Genomic DNA, 20753 nt, shown 5'->3' on the forward strand with positions numbered 1-20753 from the left:
GTTAACATAGTAAGACTATTTTATCTCTCACATGTATTAACAACCCTCATATTTATCTTATAAATTACATATTATCTGGTTTACTGTATCTGTTGTCTAGTAGGGAGAACAAGTTTATCATGTATCTACATCTATTTCTATATACTAGTCTTATCATAATGAGGTATTTTATATCAAGCATCACATCTAGATCCTGAATAGTTTAAATAATTTCTTATATAAATATTATATTAAATAATTACTTATATAAATAGTATATTAAATAATTTCTTATATAAATATTATATTAAATAATTTACTATATAAATATTATATTACATAATTTCTTATATAAATATTATATTAAATAATTTCTTATATAAATATTATATTAAATAATTTCTTATATAAACATCATATTAAATAATTTCTTTTATTATATACTTATAAATGAAATATTGAGAAATATTGATGATATAAAATGCGTATTTTTCATTTTCCGTATTTTCACTGTAAAAATTAATTTTCAGTTCAGTGAAGCATATTTTCCGTATATTCACTGGTGTCTTGCCGGACTACTTTCTTTTAAATTCTGCCATTACACAAAATTTAAGGGAAAGTCTTTCAAATTTTATAGCAAAAAAGAGAAAAATATATATAATAAACAGAAAATTCAAGTTTTTTCTATAAATTCATGATTTATTTTCATCTTGTGGCATGAAAATTACCATATTTCATTCGTGGCTACCGCCACTTATGAAATATTTATTTTCATACCACTCGATGAAAATAAATCATGTATTTATAGAAAAAACTTGAATATCCTCTATATATAAATATTATATTAAATAATTTCTTATATAAATATTATATTAAATAATTTCTTATATAAATATTATATTAAATAATTTCTTATATAAATATTATATTAAATAATTTCTTATATAAATATTATATTAAATAATTTCTTATATAAATATTATATTAAATAATTTCTTATATAAATATTATATTAAATAATTTACTATATAAATATTATATTACATAATTTCTTACATAAATATTATATTAAATAATTTCTTATATAAATATTATATTAAATAATTTCTTATATAAATATTATATTAAATAATTTCTTATATAAATATTATATTAAATAATTTCTTGTATAAATATTATATTAAATAATTTCTTATATAAATATTATATTAAATAATTTCTTGTATAAATATTATATTAAATAATTTCTTATATAAATATTATATTAAATAATTTCTTATATAAATATTATATTAAATAATTTCTTGTATAAATATTATATTAAATAATTTATTATATAAATATTATATTAAATATGAGAACATAGAGAGACAATTCCTACCACACCAGAGAACTGGAAACATCAAACCAACATATTGTATTATACTATGATAAAACATACCAGTGGCTGATATAAATTACTTTATACAATAATTTCTTTAACAATCATTCTTACAAGATCATGACATATCATAATAACAAAAAAATATAGCTTCATATTTATGATTTCATCATCAAGGTAATCTGACCCTTGTTGTAATCCAATATAATATTCTTTATAATACAATTTTTATTTTTTATCTCTAAAATAGGGCGGGACAAGTAAATTCAGAAATTTAAGGTAGGAAAATTTCTTCTTCAAACAAAGTTTTTCTCATACCCCTTTAAATTTTTGGGGACTCCTGTTCCAAAGAAATTTCTCATTCTCCATGGTAACCCATAGTTTTTCTAGTAAATTGGTCAGCCAGGCATCTATAGGTAAAATGTTTTATTTATAAGCTAATTCTTCAATATACCAATCTGTAGTTATGATCATACTTTATAACAAGAAAGGGACTAACACATAAAAAAATTAGCTTTTAGTAAAGTGACTAAACAAAATGTTGTTATTTTTAAAAAAAAAAAAAAACATTTGTTATGTCATCGCACAGACTTAAGTGTTGCATTTGTCCTATTACATTGTATTTGTCCATACAAATTCAGTATCTAAATAATGTTTAATGAGCAGGATATGTATATATATCAATCAAAATATCATTTATGTAAATATATTTGTATATCTGTAAACAAATGTTATGTGTCAGTGAAAAAAACAACAACAATATTTGTGTTAAAAAGATGTAGTAAATGTTAACACATTAAAATGTGAGTGAAAATTTCAGTGAGATGTTTAAAATTATATAAATGGACTGTAATCATATGTAAAAATATAAAGTACCAAAGGGTATGTTATCCTGGTATAGTAACAAATCAGCGTAATAAACAAGCAGGTCACCAATCAAATGCCCAACAGCCTCATTGTATCTGTATCTTGGAGTGTCCTCAAATATCACTGTGGCAACCAGCTGCTGCATTTCAGGAACAGAGAGACGTCCAGTAAATTCAAGCATGACCTCAATGGTTACAGGATTATTGCTATCAAAATTAAAAAAAAAACAATCATGAATTTTTTACTACAATAATAAACTTACATATTCAAAATCAAAATATATATTAACCTTTTCCCTCATAAAGACGTGTTTTGACGGCTTTATGCCACCTTCCCCCCCCTTTTTTGAGGCTTCAAACAGTGAAAAAATGCCCTATTTAGGCCCCAAACACTGTTTTTGCTCGAGAAATGTTGTTAGAAAAGTGACCACTTTTTCGGCGCCGCCCCCCATCAAAATGGTACATCAGGGGGTTGCCAGAAGGGGGATTGGCCCCCCTTTTGTTTGGGGGGTTTAAAGGGGGGCGGCAGTCCCCCTCATCGCCAAGAAAATTTTGGACATGTGACAGGCTATAAATGACCCCAGGTCGATCTTAAAAGCCTACTCTTTCTCAATGCATTGAGAAGTTGCAGCACTTTGAAATCAATTTTGATGGAAAAAATCAAAGCAAAATACGAAAATAGTGATTTTTGGCAACATTGAGATGTCCCCTCGTTGCCATGGTAACAGAAAATTTACGATTGAGCATGCTGTTACAGAGGCCATGGTCTAGTCAACATTTGTGCCAAGTTTCATCAGTATTGAAGCATTTTTTCATAGTTTCATAGCAGTTTGTCGTGAACTTGTAACAGGAGGCTTTCAATGAAAACGGCCATTTTTCACAATATGCTCATGGGGTAAAAGGTTAACAAAAAATAAATAATGTTGCATTGTATTTTTTAACAAATCCATCTTTTGAAAAATTCATTTTCCCAAAATTTTACTCATGTGGAGTTCAGATTTAATTATAACATGAGATTATTTTACTGAAGTTGGATTTATTACTTAAAATTGTCTCTAACAGCTCGCTTTCTGTCAAATTTTAAAATTTGTTGATTTGCCTCTGAATCACTTTTCTTTATTTCAACTGGTAATAATACCAATTTTAAATATGGGTATAACCAATATTGAAAAAAAAAACCAAAGTGCTCAGTACAGCTTGAGATGGGTTTTAAAAGAAACCAGTTACCCAAAAAGCAATTGATATATCACATGAAATTGTTTTGGCTAAATATACACAATGAACCAATATATTATATAACAAAAATTTGATAAAAATGCATTGCAAAAAAAGTCTCAAAACTTTTCAGACATCTCTAGAACTTATCATATTAATAACATATACAGTAAAAGCAAATATTACAGATAATGCAGCGATACACTTTGTGAGAAATATATTTTAGGCAAAAATAATATGCCAAATATAATATATAGTTACCCAAATTCCACAACTTTACACTTTTCATATGTAGGGAATAAATCTTTCCTTGCATTCAGCAGCTTGTCAATCTATAAGGAAATGAAAACATTTGAATTTATTTATTTTTGTTTTATATGAACCAGTACCTATGTTATACAAGCTTTTATAATTCCTATTATGTTTTATTGCACTGAACTATTTTATATAAAAACAAGAACGTGTTTGTTAGACACAAATGCCCAGGCTCAGATTCTTGTAAGTAACAATATTTAAAAAAAATATTTACCCATTCAATCAGTTAAGGACGGAAAATAGTAAAAAAAACAATGTAAGCACAGTTATATAACTTGACAGAGCCATGGCGTTTTGTAAATGTGAAAAATATAAGTTGTCAAGTCATTGCTATGACTTGTGATGAAGCCAAACCAAATATGAAAGACATCTGTTCGTAAATACATCTATCAATAAATAAAGGCTGTATGGGAAAAAGTGTAAAAATCTATTTTTAGCACTGGTGACCTTCAGAAGAAAAAAAACCATGATAGTTATCTTCCTATCGAATATGAAAAACATTTGTTAATAAATAAAGGGTGTATGAGCAAAAGTGTAATTTGTTTGTTTGTTTAATTGGGTTTTACGTCAAACCGACACATCATAGGTCATATGGCGACGTTCCAGCTTCACTGGTGGAGAAAGACCTCAGGTGCCCTTTCGTCTTTCGTGCATTATTTCAGGCACGAATGGGAACTCGAGTAGAACCAATGACATTCCCTAAGCTAGCTGAAAGAATCCAAAGTCCCTATCAGGATTCAAACTAACAGCCGTGAGGGGCAAGTGGTTTGAAGTCAATGACCTTAACCACTCGGTCATGGACGCCCCAGCAAAAGTGTAAAAATCTGTTTTTAGCACTGATGACCTTGACCCAACTGACCTTGAACTTCATCCGAAGAAAAAAAAAAAATTTTTATATGCCTACAAAATATAAGAGACATCAGTCTGTCAATAGAAGAAGGTTAATACACCTTCAAGTTTAAAAATATCTTTTTGACATTGGTGACCTTGACCCAAATAACCTAACTAAACCCAAAGGAAGAGGACCTCCCTAAGCAGTTTGTATAAAATATGAATGACATCAACTTAAAAATAAAGGCTGTATGTGCAAAAATGTTTTAATTTGTTTTTACACCAGTGACCTTGACCTTGACCATAGGGGCCCCTTTCTCTGAGGACCATTTAAGGTATTCACCTACCAAATATGAAAGCTATAAATAAAGTAATTAGGAGACATTCAAGATAAATCCAACTTGCTGGAATAGGTTAACCATACAAGGCCCTATTTTTGGAAATAACTGGAAAAAATGGATGGCACAGTTATATAACTTGGCAATATCATGTACTTTGTATTGGTAAGTAAGTGTGGTAATTATGAAGCTATTAGTATAGATAGAACTTAAGATATATCCAACTTGCCATTTTAGGTTAACCAATTATTCATTTTCTAAGTGCTGAAAAGGGCAATAACTTGGTAAAAATGGAAGCCATAGTTATGTTACTTGCCCAGATCATGTACATTGTGTTGATAAATAAGTGGGTAAAGTATGAAGTCATTGGTATAGTTAGTACTTGCTACCAACTTGCTGTTTTAGGTTAGCCTCGTACGAACGGACAGACGGCCGGTCGGTTCAATTACTATATGCCCGGGGGCATAAAAATTCTTTTACTTATAATTATGTAAAACCCTGTATTATGGACATCATTAGAATCAGATAAAATAAATATAATGTATTATACATGTATTTTAAACCAGAAAATGATAAAATGTCAAACTCTAACTGCATAGCCTAAAATAAAGTAGAGGTCACACTGTAACATCAATTCAGCATGTCCAGGCTATACATTGTTGGCTAAAATCAACTTTACAACTTTAATTACTTATAAAATGTTAATGACTGTCCCAAATTTCAAAGACAGGAAAATTTATACATTACATAAATTCATATGACTTAAAAATCAGTAATGTACAGATTGAGTAAACTTCTCCATTCAATTAAAATACATGTCAGAACATACATCATTACAAAAGCGTTCTGCATGTAGCCGATATCGGGGTGAAAACTCGCTGGAAAGGTCTGAGCTCCAGGTCAGATTGAGGACACGAAACTTGAGAGGTACTTCTGTGAACTCTGAAAAGTTCTGATAGTAGATGAGGAGATCACCAAGATTATAGCCAAGCCACCTATCATAGCGTATCTTAGGTAAATCTTTGTACAATATGTTGTTAAAATCTGTCTGTAGCTTGTCAGGATTTAGGTCCCCTTCAAATTTTAAGTCAAAATTAACTCTATCAGGACTTCCACTGAAATTGAGAATAATTTAGTCAAGAAATAAAATTTTCATTATTAAAGGCTTGAGACCAATATAAATAAATAAACAAAATCTCATGCGAACAAAAATAATTGGAAAAAGTCTCTTTCTTTCTCTTGAATTATTGGGTACATATTTATCTATATAACAAATGATAATTATATAAGATAAGAACATATAATAAGATACTGTTAAACATACGGGAAAGAATCCACAGTGCATTCAATGTAACTTGGAAACTTGTCTGGATTTGCCCTCATCAAAGCATCCACCTGAAAAAGCAAATATACTTATTAACTTTTCAGCAAATACTGTAACTCAATTTGTATTCGTGAATATATTTTTTTTGGTGTTTTGTCCTGATTCTACACATTCACATTTGTCAAAGTCCCAGGTGGTGAGTCCCAGGGGTTGTCAAAAAGTAATATAGTTATATTTTATTAGTGAATTGTGAATACAAGTTCTCTTCCGCAATCAGGCATTTCTTGCAGTCTTACCTAACTGAGCTAACAATTCAGTAAATATCAATATTTACCATGTATTAATAATTAGGTTGTAATAACCCGGTTTGTTACATCGACAACAATAATTATTGAAATACTTAACAGTATTTCACAAACAGTTATTGCAAATGCATTAAAACAGTTTAATACAAGATCCATATAGTATACGGACAGCGTGATTGACATATCAGACACTAAACTACAATGGGCACATTTTCATTTAATAATACAATAGGAGATTTATATGTTTGTAAATAAAGTATAAAAAAGTAGTTTATCAGTTAACATGTTTGAGTTGTTTATATTAACATATATTTTGTTACTTTGTTCATTATACAATAACAATTTGACTGTGTTGAATATATAAGGTAACTTACATCAGAACAGAAGAGCTGCTCATTCTGCTTGAATGTAAAACTTTCCGGATTATTAAAGTCAGGTGTTCTTGAGAAATTCAGTAATTCCTTGCTTAGTTTTAAACTTGTTGTTGTGTAATTGTCTAGGAAGAAAAGGATGTCTCCAACCTCAAGACCCAATGCGTCACCGTAAACACGCCTTGGAAATGACTCATATATGAGCCCTTTGGCATTTTCTACAGTTCCTGGAGGTACATTACCCTTAAATTTGATGTCCCACTCCATACGTGTTGGGTTATTTCTAAAATATAAAACAATGTTTAATTACATGTTTGCATGCTTATATGTACTTTTATGGAGATTTGCTAACCAGCTGGTATTAGGGAAAAGTCATATTTTCAAATGAGAATCTGATGATGACATATTATACAAATGCAGACATTTTACCTAGTGAATATTATGTGATATGTATTGAAAAACATGACTGACTGAGGTAATAGCCCAGGTTGTAATTTTTTAATTTCAGTAAATATCGCATCATATTCACCAGCTTAAATTTCCACATGAAATGTATTAAAAGATTTTATATGGCTTATCAAATATAAACAACTTACTTGAAAGCTGTCACCACGCAGTCAGCATAATCTGGGAATCTACTTCTATGAGTTGACATCATCTCATTTATCTATTAATTTGTACAAAAATCAAAAACAACATATTAAAAAGTTTCCTTCAATACTGACACAGACAGGTTAAAATTAACATAATCAACACATCAATATATTCTGTTTTTCAAATGCAGAAAACTGTGCAGAATTAAATCATATCATTGATTATACCATGTTATAGTTTATTATGAAGAATCAAATCATATCATTGATTATACCATGTTATAGTTTATTATGAAGAATCAAATCATATCATTGATTATACCATGTTATAGTCAAATCATATCACTGATTATACCATGTTATAGTCTATTATGAAGAATCAAATCATATCACTGATTATACCATGTTATAGTTTATTATGAAGAATCAAATCATATCATTGATTATACCATGTTATAGTTTATTATGAAGAATCAAATCATATCATTGATTATACCATGTTATAGTCAAATCATATCACTGATTATACCATGTTATAGTCTATTATGAAGAATCAAATCATATCATTGATTATACCATGTTGTAGTCAAATCATATCACTGATTATACCATGTTATAGTTTATTATGAAGAATCAAATCATACCACTGATTATACCATGTTATAGTCTATTATGAAGAATCAAATCATATCACTGATTATACCATGTTATAGTCTATTATGAAGAATCAAATCATATCACTGATTATACCATGTTATAGTCTATTATGAAGAATCAAATCATATCACTGATTATACCATGTTATAGTCTATTATGAAGAATCAAATCATACCACTGATTATACCATGTTATAGTTTAATATGAAGAATCAAATCATATCACTGATTATACCATGTTATAGTCTATTATGAAGAATCAAATCATATCACTGATTATACCATGTTATAGTCTATTATGAAGAATCAAATCATATCACTGATTTTACCATGTTATAGTTAATATGAAGAATCAAATCATATCACTGATTATACCATGTTATAGTCTATTATGAAGAATCAAATCATATCACTGATTATACCATGTTATAGTCTATTATGAAGAATCAAATCATATCACTGATTATACCATGTTATAGTTTAATATGAAGAATCAAATCATATCACTGATTATACCATGTTATAGTCTATTATGAAGAATCAAATCATATCACTGATTATACCATGTTATAGTTTAATATGAAGAATCAAATCATATCACTGATTATACCATGTTATAGTCTATCATGAAGAATCAAATCATATCACTGATTATACCATGTTATAGTCTATTATGAAGAATCAAATCATATCACTGATTATACCATGTTATAGTTTATTATGAAGAATTAAATCATATCATTGATTATACCATGTTATAGTCTATTATGAAGAATCAAATCATATCACTGATAATACCATGTTATAGTTTATTATGAAGAATCAAATCATATCACTGATTATACCATGTTATAGTCTATTATGAAGAATCAAATCATATCACTGATTATACCATGTTATAGTCTATCATGAAGAATCAAATCATATCACTGATTATACCATGTTATAGTCTATTATGAAGAATCAAATCATATCACTGATTATACCATGTTATAGTCTATTATGAAGAATCAAATCATATCACTGATTATACCATGTTATAGTCTATTATGAAGAATTAAATCATATCACTGATTATACCATGTTATAGTTTAATATGAAGAATGAAATCATATCACTGATTATACCATGTTATAGTCTATTATGAAGAATCAAATCATATCACTGATTATACCATGTTATAGTTTAATATGAAGAATGAAATCATATCACTGATTATACCATGTTATAGTCTATTATGAAGAATCAAATCATATCACTGATTATACCATGTTATAGTCTATTATGAAGAATCAAATCATATCACTGATTATACCATGTTATAGTTTAATAATTATGAAGAATCAAATCATATCACTGATTATACCATGTTATAGTCTAATATGAAGAATCAAATCATATCACTGATTATACCATGTTATAGTCTATTATGAAGAATCAAATCATATCACTGATTATACCATGTTATAGTCTATTATGAAGAATCAAATCATATCACTGATTATACCATGTTATAGTTTATTATGAAGAATCAAATCATATCACTGATTATACCATGTTATAGTTTATTATGAAGAATCAAATCATATCACTGATTATACCATGTTATAGTCTATTATGAAGAATCAAATCATATCACTGATTATACCATGTTATAGTCAAATCATATCACTGATTATACCATGTTATAGTCTATTATGAAGAATCAAATCATATCACTGATTATACCATGTTATAGTTTATTATGAAGAATCAAATCATATCACTGATTATACCATGTTATAGTTTATTATGAAGAATCAAATCATATCACTGATTATACCATGTTATAGTTTATTATGAAGAATCAAATCATATCACTGATTATACCATGTTATAGTTTATTTAAATGTACTTACGTCTTTACAAAACAGCATTGCATGCCTTTGGAACTTGGACGATGTGTTGAAAGCAAGGTCTGGAGTATATGTTAGGTTCAGTGTTGGGAATGAAATTTTGAATGCAGTTTGTATTCCTGTAATAAATAAACAGAAATTGTGGGAATACTTTCAAGTATAACTATGTCTATGTTTTCCAATATTTAAAACTAAGTGCATGATTGTCATGTAGAATGTCGTCAGATATGATGTGTTTGATCTATAATTGATTCACAACTACATTTACAATTACTTCATGATAAAATTATAAGAACTTGCAAGTGATTCTTATTGGCTGTTAACTTCTTTCAACATGCAGCTAGTATTATTACACAAACTTTATTACACAAACTGAAAATTCAAGTTCTAAAGTTGTTTATTAAAAAATACTGTCAATTATAATGCAATTATAACATAAACTTTCATCATTTGATAAATTATAAAAAGAGTTGGATGATTAATTATATTACTAACCATTCTCACAATTTGGTCCTGTATAGTCAGGAAGACATATACAGACATAGGATCCAAAATTATTAATACAGCTTCCACCATTCAAACATGGGTTCACAGCACACTCATTGATGTCTAACAAACAGATTTCATATAACATTATTTAGTATATTCTTGTATAGTATTAAACATAATAATGGGCATTAACCCTTTCGCTGCCAGAGGGTTATTGTTTTATTGATAACCTATTTGCCAGAGGATTTTCTAAGAAATTACTATATTATTAATTAATATAATTATTATTATTATTTGTTATTAGTATTATAATAATTATATATGTTTCTAAATATGCTAGTATAATAATAATTATTGTCGATGGTATAATTTTCTTTATATTTATTATTATCTTTATTATTATTATTAATTTATTATTATTATTATGATTATTAAAGAAATGGCAAAAGCCGTCCATATGGCAAATACGCCGAAAATAACAGGGACGGCATAAGCCATCCCTATGGCAGTGAAAGGGTAAGGAAAATTATACATATTTCCTGCACACTATACAGTGATTACGAGCAACTCTTGTGTAATAAATGTGATAACTTCAATACCTATATTATAGTGAATGTCTACACAAAAATCATCATATATTTTATATTAAAATAAGAAATAATGTGACAATATTTAACTACAGCAGTTGAATTTGATATAGAAATGTAAATGTTAAATTGTGACAGTGTTATAAGACAAGTGTTTACCTGCTGTACATAATTGTCCAGTATAACCTGGTGGACATATACATTCATATCCTCCTATTGTGTTGATACAGGTAGCACCATTCTCACATCGAGACAGACCCATAATACATTCATTCACATCTACAATAGTTCATAAAATACAACTACTTTCAAAAACTCCATATAAGAAATCAAATGAGAAATTACATACTCAATATTTTTACAAACTAGAAATATGTCCACAATACAGCTGGACATTGGATAGAACAAGGGCAACCCTCAGAAACCTTAACAAAAAAATAAGCCTCACCATTTTCACAATGTGTACCAGTCCATTGTTGGGGACAGTTACATAGATATGATCCCTGTGTGTTTATACATGTACCTCCATTCTTACATATACCCTGCTCTAAACATTCATCCACATCTGAAATGTTAACATTTATAACATATAGTTGATAATAAGATAACTCATATTACTATAAACTTGTACAGTACAACCTCTTTAAACCAAACAACTTCCTAACAAGTACTTCTGCAATAATAATGCAATATTAAAATTTTGCTTTGTAAAGCAAAACTCAATATTTGAGAATCCTAGTAGTGGTTAATAATTTATTTCATTATAAGACAGATACAGTCAGATCAATAAGCCATTAATGATGTTCACGTGTATTTTTAAATTTTCTGATCACAGATCAGGAAATACAATGCTGACATTCAATCTCTGGCACAGAATTTCACGACAAACCTAACAACAAGTACATGTAGTTCTCAAAACAGCTTAAACCTAGAGATGTAAAAAAAAGAAATATTTTCATTTTGTTACAAGTATCTAACAAATTACAACGCATTCCAAGTTTAAAAGTAGGGTTGACTTATAGAATTGTCAATAAATGCACAATTACAAATTATGCGGATGAATGTCATTTTAATCAATAATAATGCTATTTTTAGCGATGTTGATTACCGATTACTTCAGAGCATTAGTACACAAATAAATATGACTGTCGAGTAGTGGAATATATACATGTCGGACTGTTTTGGCGAGAAGATTTTTGCTAAATTATTTACATCAGTGTTAAACAACAGGTTTATCGTGAACAAAATACCTCGAAATTAATAAGGATTAAAAACCCAAAATGGAAATTCTAAATGTAGAATTGTTTGATTTTATTCAGGCTTTCTTTGTGTAACTTCCCCGTGGTGCAGGGGTAATGTGCTTGTTTAGGGTGTGAGAGGTCTGGGGTTCAAATCCCAGTCAAGGCAACTATTTCTTTTTTTTTAAAGGAAGTAGCCACGATATGCAAGGAAAATGTGTGCTGTCATAAATAAATAAACATAAATGATTTTTTGATGCAACTCTAGTCATTTCTGTATGCATCAAACTCAAACTGTTATAGTAAAAAATCTAAATGCAGTCGCTGCATCTCGGTGCCCTGTTAGACAAATGATAGTATATAAAAATAAACTCATACAGGAAAATACATACAGATATACAGTACGATTTAGATTGCAAAGATCAGAAAATACCACAGAGCTTGCAGCCCTTTGATCATTTATTGTTGTGTTACACTCACCTCGTTCACAGTTTACACCAGTACGACCAGCAATACACTGACACACATAAGATCCAGGTGTATTAAAACACGAGGCACCATAAAGACATGGGTTTGTCAAACATTCATCCACATCTGAAACAATTAAACTTTCTATGTAAATATACAATGTAAACAAGTATAACCACAAATATAGTATGCTTACATGCAAGTTAAAATACAAAATAAAATATATTTATAACAGTTTAGGAAAATAGACATTGTTTTACAATATTTATTTTTTTGTTCTACTTTCAAATATGACAATTTGCTTACAACTGTTTTATTATAAATTTTTGATACTTATAAACTTCAAATAACAATCAGTGGTCAAGATTCATCAAATGTTTAACAAACGATTAATAATTAAAGTAATTTTAGTGATAATTCAGTATTTAGATAAAAACAGTTTCAAGTGTGGAAATCTTTGATATAATATAAGTTTGTGGTTGTTTAAAATAATTTAGAAAGAGGAACATTATTGACCTGTTTCACAGTTTTTCCCTGTATATCCCACAGGACAACGACATGTGTATGAGCCAGCATTGTTAATACATGTAGCACCATTTAAACAAGGATTTGTTAAACATTCATCTATATCTGTAACATTTAAAGTCATAGCTATTAATATGTTTAAATATACAAAAAAATATATATATAATTGTTGACCATCACATGACTTAAACAGACTTCCAGCAAGCTGAATTAATATATTATACATGTATGTACATGTATTTTATGAGGGATGTTTGTGAAGTATTATCAATCTAAAAGATACCAACTATAGCACTACATTAAGGAGATAAGGCATTATCTGTATGTAGTATCTTATCTGTATTATAAGTATGTAGTATTAATTCATCATCAGTTTTTCATATACAAACATATGTTTTAAAGTTATGTAAGATATGTGCCTTACTTTTCATTGATGACCCCAACACAGGGAGCACATGTGAATTCCATCACAGCTGATTATAGTATCCTCTTATGACAATAAACATGTGCACCAAGTTTGAAGTAAATAGCTTTTATAGTTTCTGAGAAAATGATATTTTTATGAACCTTTATAAAAAGGTAAACCAATGCCACAGCTGACACCAACAAGAAGGTCATGACAATAGCTCCACTTTTTTCTCTTGAGTCGAGCAAATAAGACTAACAAAATTGTTCTGTTAATTTTCTATGAACAAAAGAGCATTTGTATTTGCAATGATCTCTTTTTTTACCATAGTCTAACAATGCTTATCACAAAATGATTTAATGTATTACCTATCTCACAATTAGGGCCGGTCCAGCCTGCTGGACAGTAGCATGTATAAGAACCTTCATTATTATAACATGTTCCACCATTGATGCAAGGATTTTGCACACATTCATCATAATCTAGAAAAATAAAATTTTTAAATCATAAAAACAGATAATTTTGACTTATCAAAAGATAATGAAGAAAATGATAAAACATGTATAAGGATATAGTAAGTCACTGACACAAGATCATTAAACTATGTTGTTGGATCATAAAACTATGTTGTTGAGAAAAAATGGGTACATAAAATTAGCAAATTTTACATGCTTTAAGCTTTTTTCAAAAAAAACTTAATGAAAAAGAAAGTAATCCTGACAAAACCTAGTTTGATCAAATACATGTACACTAAAATTCTGATAAAACTTGGCTTTGATGTAAGAGTTAACAACTCTTTGAAACCTCAATATCCATCAAAAGGGAAATCTAAAAATAAATAAATACCTCCATCACAATTTGGTCCTGATCTCCCTGGTAGACAGTTACAAAAATAGGAGCCTACAGTGTTGATACAAGTACCACCAAACTTACAGGGATTGTTAAAACACTCATTTATATCTGTAAAAAGTACATAAAAATGTTCTGATACATGATTTCATGCATTACCTATGTGACATATTTCATCTACCAATAAAACACAAAATTATCTGATTATCTTTAAAGCTTAATAAATTGTGATAATGAAAGGGATAACCTAGTAAGAAAATATAATTATTTTTGTGTTATATATAAGTAGAATCAATTCCAACACCATGTCTGATAAAGTAATATAAACATGTGCTCTTCCATTACATACCTACTGGTACGAGGAACATATTTTAATCAAACACTATCTGAAATACCTACTGATATGAGGAACATATTTAAATCAAACACTATCTGAAATACCTACTGGTACGAGGAACATATTTTAATCAAACACTATCTGAAATACCTACTGGTACGAGGAACATATTTTAATCAAACACTATCTGAAATACCTACTGGTATGAGGAACATATTTTAATCAAACATTATCTGAAATACCTACTGATATGAGGAACATATTTAAATCAAACATTATCTGAAATACCTACTGGTATGAGGATTTAAATCAAACACTATCTGAAATACCTACTGGTATGAGGATTTAAATCAAACACTATCTAAAATACCTACTGGTATGAGGATTTAAATCAAACACTATCTAAAATACCTTCTGGTATGAGGATTTAAATCAAACACTATCTGAAATACCTACTGGTACGAGGAACATATTTAAATCAAACACTATCTGAAATACCTACTGGTACGAGGAACATATTTAAATCAAACACTATCTGAAATACCTACTGGTACGAGGAACATATTTTAATCAAACACTATCTGAAATACCTACTGGTACGAGGAACATATTTTAATCAAACACTATCTGAAATACCTACTGGTACGAGGAACATATTTTAATCAAACACTATCTGAAATACCTACTGGTACGAGGAACATATTTAAATCAAACACTATCTGAAATACCTACTGGTACGAGGAACATATTTAAATCAAACACTGTCTGAAATACCTATTAATATGAGGATTTAAATCAAACACTATCTGAAATACCTACTGGTATGAGGATTTAAATCAAACACTATCTGAAATACCTACTGGTATGAGGATTTAAATCAAACACTATCTGAAATACCTACTGATATGAGGAACATATTTAAATCAAACACTATCTGAAATACCTACTGATATGAGGATTTTAATCAAACACTATCTGAAATACCTACTGGTACGAGGAACATATTTTAATCAAACACTATCTGAAATACCTACTGGTACGAGGAACATATTTTAATCAAACACTATCTGAAATACCTACTGGTACGAGGAACATATTTAAATCAAACACTATCTGAAATACCTACTGGTACGAGGAACATATTTTAATCAAACACTATCTGAAATACCTACTGGTACGAGGAACATATTTTAATCAAACACTATCTGAAATACCTACTGGTACGAGGAACATATTTAAATCAAACACTATCTGAAATACCTACTGGTACGAGGAACATATTTAAATCAAAACACTATCTGAAATACCTACTGGTACGAGGAACATATTTAAATCAAAACACTATCTGAAATACCTACTGGTACGAGGAACATATTTAAATCAAACACTATCTGAAATACCTACTGGTACGAGGAACATATTTTAATCAAACACTATCTGAAATACCTACTGGTACGAGGAACATATTTTAATCAAACACTATCTGAAATACCTACTGGTACGAGGAACATATTTTAATCAAACACTATCTGAAATACCTACTGGTACGAGGAACATATTTAAATCAAACACTATCTGAAATACCTACTGGTACGAGGAACATATTTAAATCAAACACTGTCTGAAATACCTATTAATATGAGGATTTAAATCAAACACTATCTGAAATACCTACTGGTATGAGGATTTAAATCAAACACTATCTGAAATACCTACTGGTATGAGGATTTAAATCAAACACTATCTGAAATACCTACTGATATGAGGAACATATTTAAATCAAACACTATCTGAAATACCTATTAATATGAGGATTTAAATCAAACACTATCTGAAATACCTACTGATACGAGGAACATATTTAAATCAAACACTATCTGAAATACCTACTGATATGAGGAACATATTTAAATCAAACACTATCTGAAATACCTACTGATACGAGGAACATATTTAAATCAAACACTATCTGAAATACCTACTGATATGAGGAACATATTTAAATCAAACACTATCTGAAATACCTACTGATACGAGGAACATATTTAAATCAAACACTATCTGAAATACCTACTGGTACGAGGAACATATTTAAATCAAACAACTGATATGAGGAACATATTTAAATCAAACACTATCTGAAATACCTACTGGTACAAGGAACATATTTAAATCAAACACTATCTGAAATACCTATTGATATGAGGATTTTAATCAAACACTATCTGAAATACCTACTGGTACGAGGAACATATTTTAATCAAACACTATCTGAAATACCTACTGGTACGAGGAACATATTTAAATCAAACACTGTCTGAAATACCTATTAATATGAGGATTTAAATCAAACACTATCTGAAATACCTACTGGTATGAGGATTTAAATCAAACACTATCTGAAATACCTACTGGTATGAGGATTTAAATCAAACACTATCTGAAATACCTACTGGTATGAGGATTTAAATCAAACACTATCTGAAATACCTACTGATATGAGGAACATATTTAAATCAAACACTATCTGAAATACCTACTGATATGAGGATTTTAATCAAACACTATCTAAAATACCTAAGGTCACATGCCAATTCAGAGATTTTCTTTTTCTTACCAGATTCACAATTTATGCCAGTAAATCCTGGTGGACAAACACATTCATATGAGCCTTGCAGGTTTTTACAAATTCCACTATTTAGACATGGATTGTCTGGTATACATTCATTGATATCTGTAAAAACAATATAATTAATGGACAAAATCTATTAATTTATGCTAGCATTCACTGGATTGAAATTACCTTGTAAAATAAAACATTATTGACAATATATAACTTATGTCTAAAACAAACCTACACAGTTTATAATTGCTTGGAAGTACAGATATATTTTTTTTTATTATTATCTTACTGTCTCCATAAAATATCAATATACCATACAGCTATAAAGAACCAACAGAAAATTTACTTTGTGTATATATTTCTACATTAGTTCTAAATAATGACAGGGTTTGGCTTAAATCAAATCTGCAACAATTCATGATTACCTATTAAACAATTTTGCCCTGTCCATCCTGTTGGACATCTACATGTATAACCTCCCTCTGTATTAATACACTGACCACCATTGGCGCATATAGAAAGGTCCTGACATTCATTGTAGTCTACAAAAGAAAATTAAGGTTACCTTCTAAAAGTAATTATTACTATGCATTGTAGTCTACAAAAGAAAAATTTAGGTTACCTTCTAAAAGTAATTATTACTAGTATCTTTTATTTTTCCACTAAAAATTTTTATATGCACATACTTCTTATTTTAGTGCCATTTAGTCAAGTCATAACCCATGTTTCAGAAATAAACAAATTTGACTTTATGTATCATTATAACCCATAGGCAGTTCATCAAAAATATAATACATAGTTTCTTACACTTTCTATAGAGTACCTGAAGGGACATTCTAGTTGCTAATCATAATTATCCAATAGCTAAATGTCAATTGGTTTTTTGTTGTTGTTATTTTTTAATGTTTGCCAATTGCTTATTTTAAATGTCAGATATTCAGTGCAAATTTTTTCTATAAACTTGCATATCCCTTCATCCCTTCATGGATTCATACTTATTTTTTGTGTACACTACATGGATTTCTACATAACTCATTATTATTTATTCACCATCATTCACATACATATTTGTCTGAGCAAAGTGTTGAATTCATTGAGCTCACAGTCAACAACAGTAAGAAGAAAGTATACCTATTTCACAACGTGGACCAATCCATTGGGGTGTACATTGACATGTATATGAACCTAATGTATTGGTACAGGTTCCATCATTTAAACATGGATTCTGAAGACATTCATTTATATCTGTAAATAGATAATACATGTATAACCATAAAATCAGGATGATCTCTTTCTAAATAACCTACCCAAGCTACAGCTACAGTTAATGTTTTTGTTGGAAAATGATATGATATTGGCATGCAGATATGTTATAAGATTTAGACTTTTACATGCCTATAGCAAATCATGATGATTTGTTATAAATCTTGTAAAAATCATTTCCCTCTCTCAGGTATAGTTTTATAAACATACAGTTTAGTGAAAAAATCAACCTGTCATATAATGATTTCTAACAAGTAAATTATACATTGTTAAAAAATTCTACAAACAGAAGCAAAATTTAGATAGTAAATGATGTAAATTTTAAGCTATTTATCTCTGTATTTAAAATGCATTGACATGCAAATATGTTGTATAAGATTTAGACTTTTACATGCCTAAAGCAAATGATGAAGTAATTATGGAAGGAAATTTAACAGCATCATTCAGCAAGCAGATTTCTCTACAACCAGTGACAAATATAAATGTGATATAAACTTTCAGTGTAGTTTTATCTATTATTGTTTTCTATATACATTCAGACTAGTTTTAGGTGGTATTTAGAAATGTTTTAAATACCTTCAGAGAATTTAGGTGACATTTTGTACATTCAGAGTACTTTTAGGTGACATTTACAAATGTTTTTATGTCATCAGGGAATTTTTAGGTGACATTTCTACATGCTATATATATCTCAGTGTATTTATGTGACATTAATACATGTGATATAATCTTCAGTGTAGTTTTAGGTAACATGCATGCAATACAGTCATACCCTAGTTACTCAACAACCATTTATTTATACCTTCAATATATCTTTATGTGACATTTATGCATGTGATATATATACCTTCAGTGCAGTTTTGTCCTGTCCATCCAGTTGCACATTGACAAGTATAGCTTCCAATGGAATTAAAACATTGCCCACCATTCTGACATATACCGAAATATTCCGAACATTCATTAATATCTACAATACACAAACATAATTATGTATAATACTTCAATATCATTATTCTCTAAAATCATTTTTTTCCTTTCTAACTTAACAAAACATAAGTTAATCTATAATCAATTGTGTTTGGATTATTTTTATTATTAATTTACTTTTTCTTATTCAAGATGTTATCATCTTTGTTAGAAATAAAATGATATTAGTTACAGCAGTGATCAAGCACTATTTAATTTACAACACTCATGTCAAAAGCCTTCAACTTAGTTTCTGACGCATAAGAGCTCCAAAGTGGTGTTTAAAAACCAATGTTGATAACCAATATTAATATATCTTACAATTTCAAGAAAATATATATAATGTAATAAAAATTCAATACCTATTCCACAAGTGTCTCCACGGAAACCTGGTGGACACTCACAACGGAATGCGCCTATCTCATTTATACATGTACCTTCATTTAAACATGTGACTGAGAGACACTCATCTATGTCTGGAAATAGAATCTATAATTATTGTCTATCTGACAACATTTGTTCATAAAACAATGGTCACTTCATTTGTCCTACACATTATTAATGGTAAATTCTTATTCTTACATAAAAGTGGAAAAGTTTTATGCTTTCAGATATCTACAAATATAATAAATTTTATTATTGGTGTAGGTGGAAGTATACTTCTGCAGCTGTGTATGAAAGATAATAATATTTATGGTGTTGTTTAAGGGCTATTATTATTTGACAAGTTCACACTAACAAACCTGACTGTACAGTAAAAGAGTGTAAAATAATACATTGATGAATGATCTTCTCATCCTGCTTTTGAATAATATAATGTTTATATTGTTTTATAATAATTATCTCCTTCTTAATGACTAGGTGGATACAACCAAACAATGATGGTCCTAAATATATCACTGTAATAACAAGATCAGTATTACTATATTTATA

The 20753-nt window shown here is 28.8% G+C and overlaps 1 protein-coding gene across 1 annotated transcript in view; it reads right to left on the reverse strand.

Moving 5' to 3' along the window:
* Window positions 1–64: 64 nt before the first annotated feature.
* LOC132744302 (fibrillin-2-like) overlaps window positions 65–20753 on the reverse strand; it is a 94241-nt gene continuing 73552 nt past the window's right edge. Inside the window, exons 75-96 of the mRNA XM_060732968.1 lie at window positions 20183–20296; window positions 19702–19821; window positions 18723–18836; window positions 18017–18133; window positions 17586–17702; window positions 14629–14742; window positions 14151–14264; window positions 13368–13481; window positions 12864–12977; window positions 11594–11710; window positions 11305–11424; window positions 10565–10678; window positions 10073–10188; window positions 7522–7592; window positions 6929–7208; window positions 6250–6320; window positions 5755–6040; window positions 3703–3773; window positions 2237–2433; window positions 1679–1770; window positions 1361–1372; window positions 65–193 (exon numbers count right to left, since the gene is read on the reverse strand). Of these exons, the coding sequence (XP_060588951.1) occupies window positions 65–193; window positions 1361–1372; window positions 1679–1770; window positions 2237–2433; window positions 3703–3773; window positions 5755–6040; window positions 6250–6320; window positions 6929–7208; window positions 7522–7592; window positions 10073–10188; window positions 10565–10678; window positions 11305–11424; window positions 11594–11710; window positions 12864–12977; window positions 13368–13481; window positions 14151–14264; window positions 14629–14742; window positions 17586–17702; window positions 18017–18133; window positions 18723–18836; window positions 19702–19821; window positions 20183–20296 (2714 nt within the window). The remainder of the gene's footprint in view (window positions 194–1360; window positions 1373–1678; window positions 1771–2236; window positions 2434–3702; window positions 3774–5754; window positions 6041–6249; window positions 6321–6928; window positions 7209–7521; window positions 7593–10072; window positions 10189–10564; window positions 10679–11304; window positions 11425–11593; window positions 11711–12863; window positions 12978–13367; window positions 13482–14150; window positions 14265–14628; window positions 14743–17585; window positions 17703–18016; window positions 18134–18722; window positions 18837–19701; window positions 19822–20182; window positions 20297–20753) is intronic.

The sequence above is a fragment of the Ruditapes philippinarum genome, unplaced genomic scaffold (assembly GCF_026571515.1).
Source record: "Ruditapes philippinarum isolate M1 unplaced genomic scaffold, ASM2657151v2 ctg1632_1_1_1_1, whole genome shotgun sequence".
NCBI classification, from domain to species: Eukaryota; Metazoa; Mollusca; class Bivalvia; order Venerida; family Veneridae; genus Ruditapes; species Ruditapes philippinarum.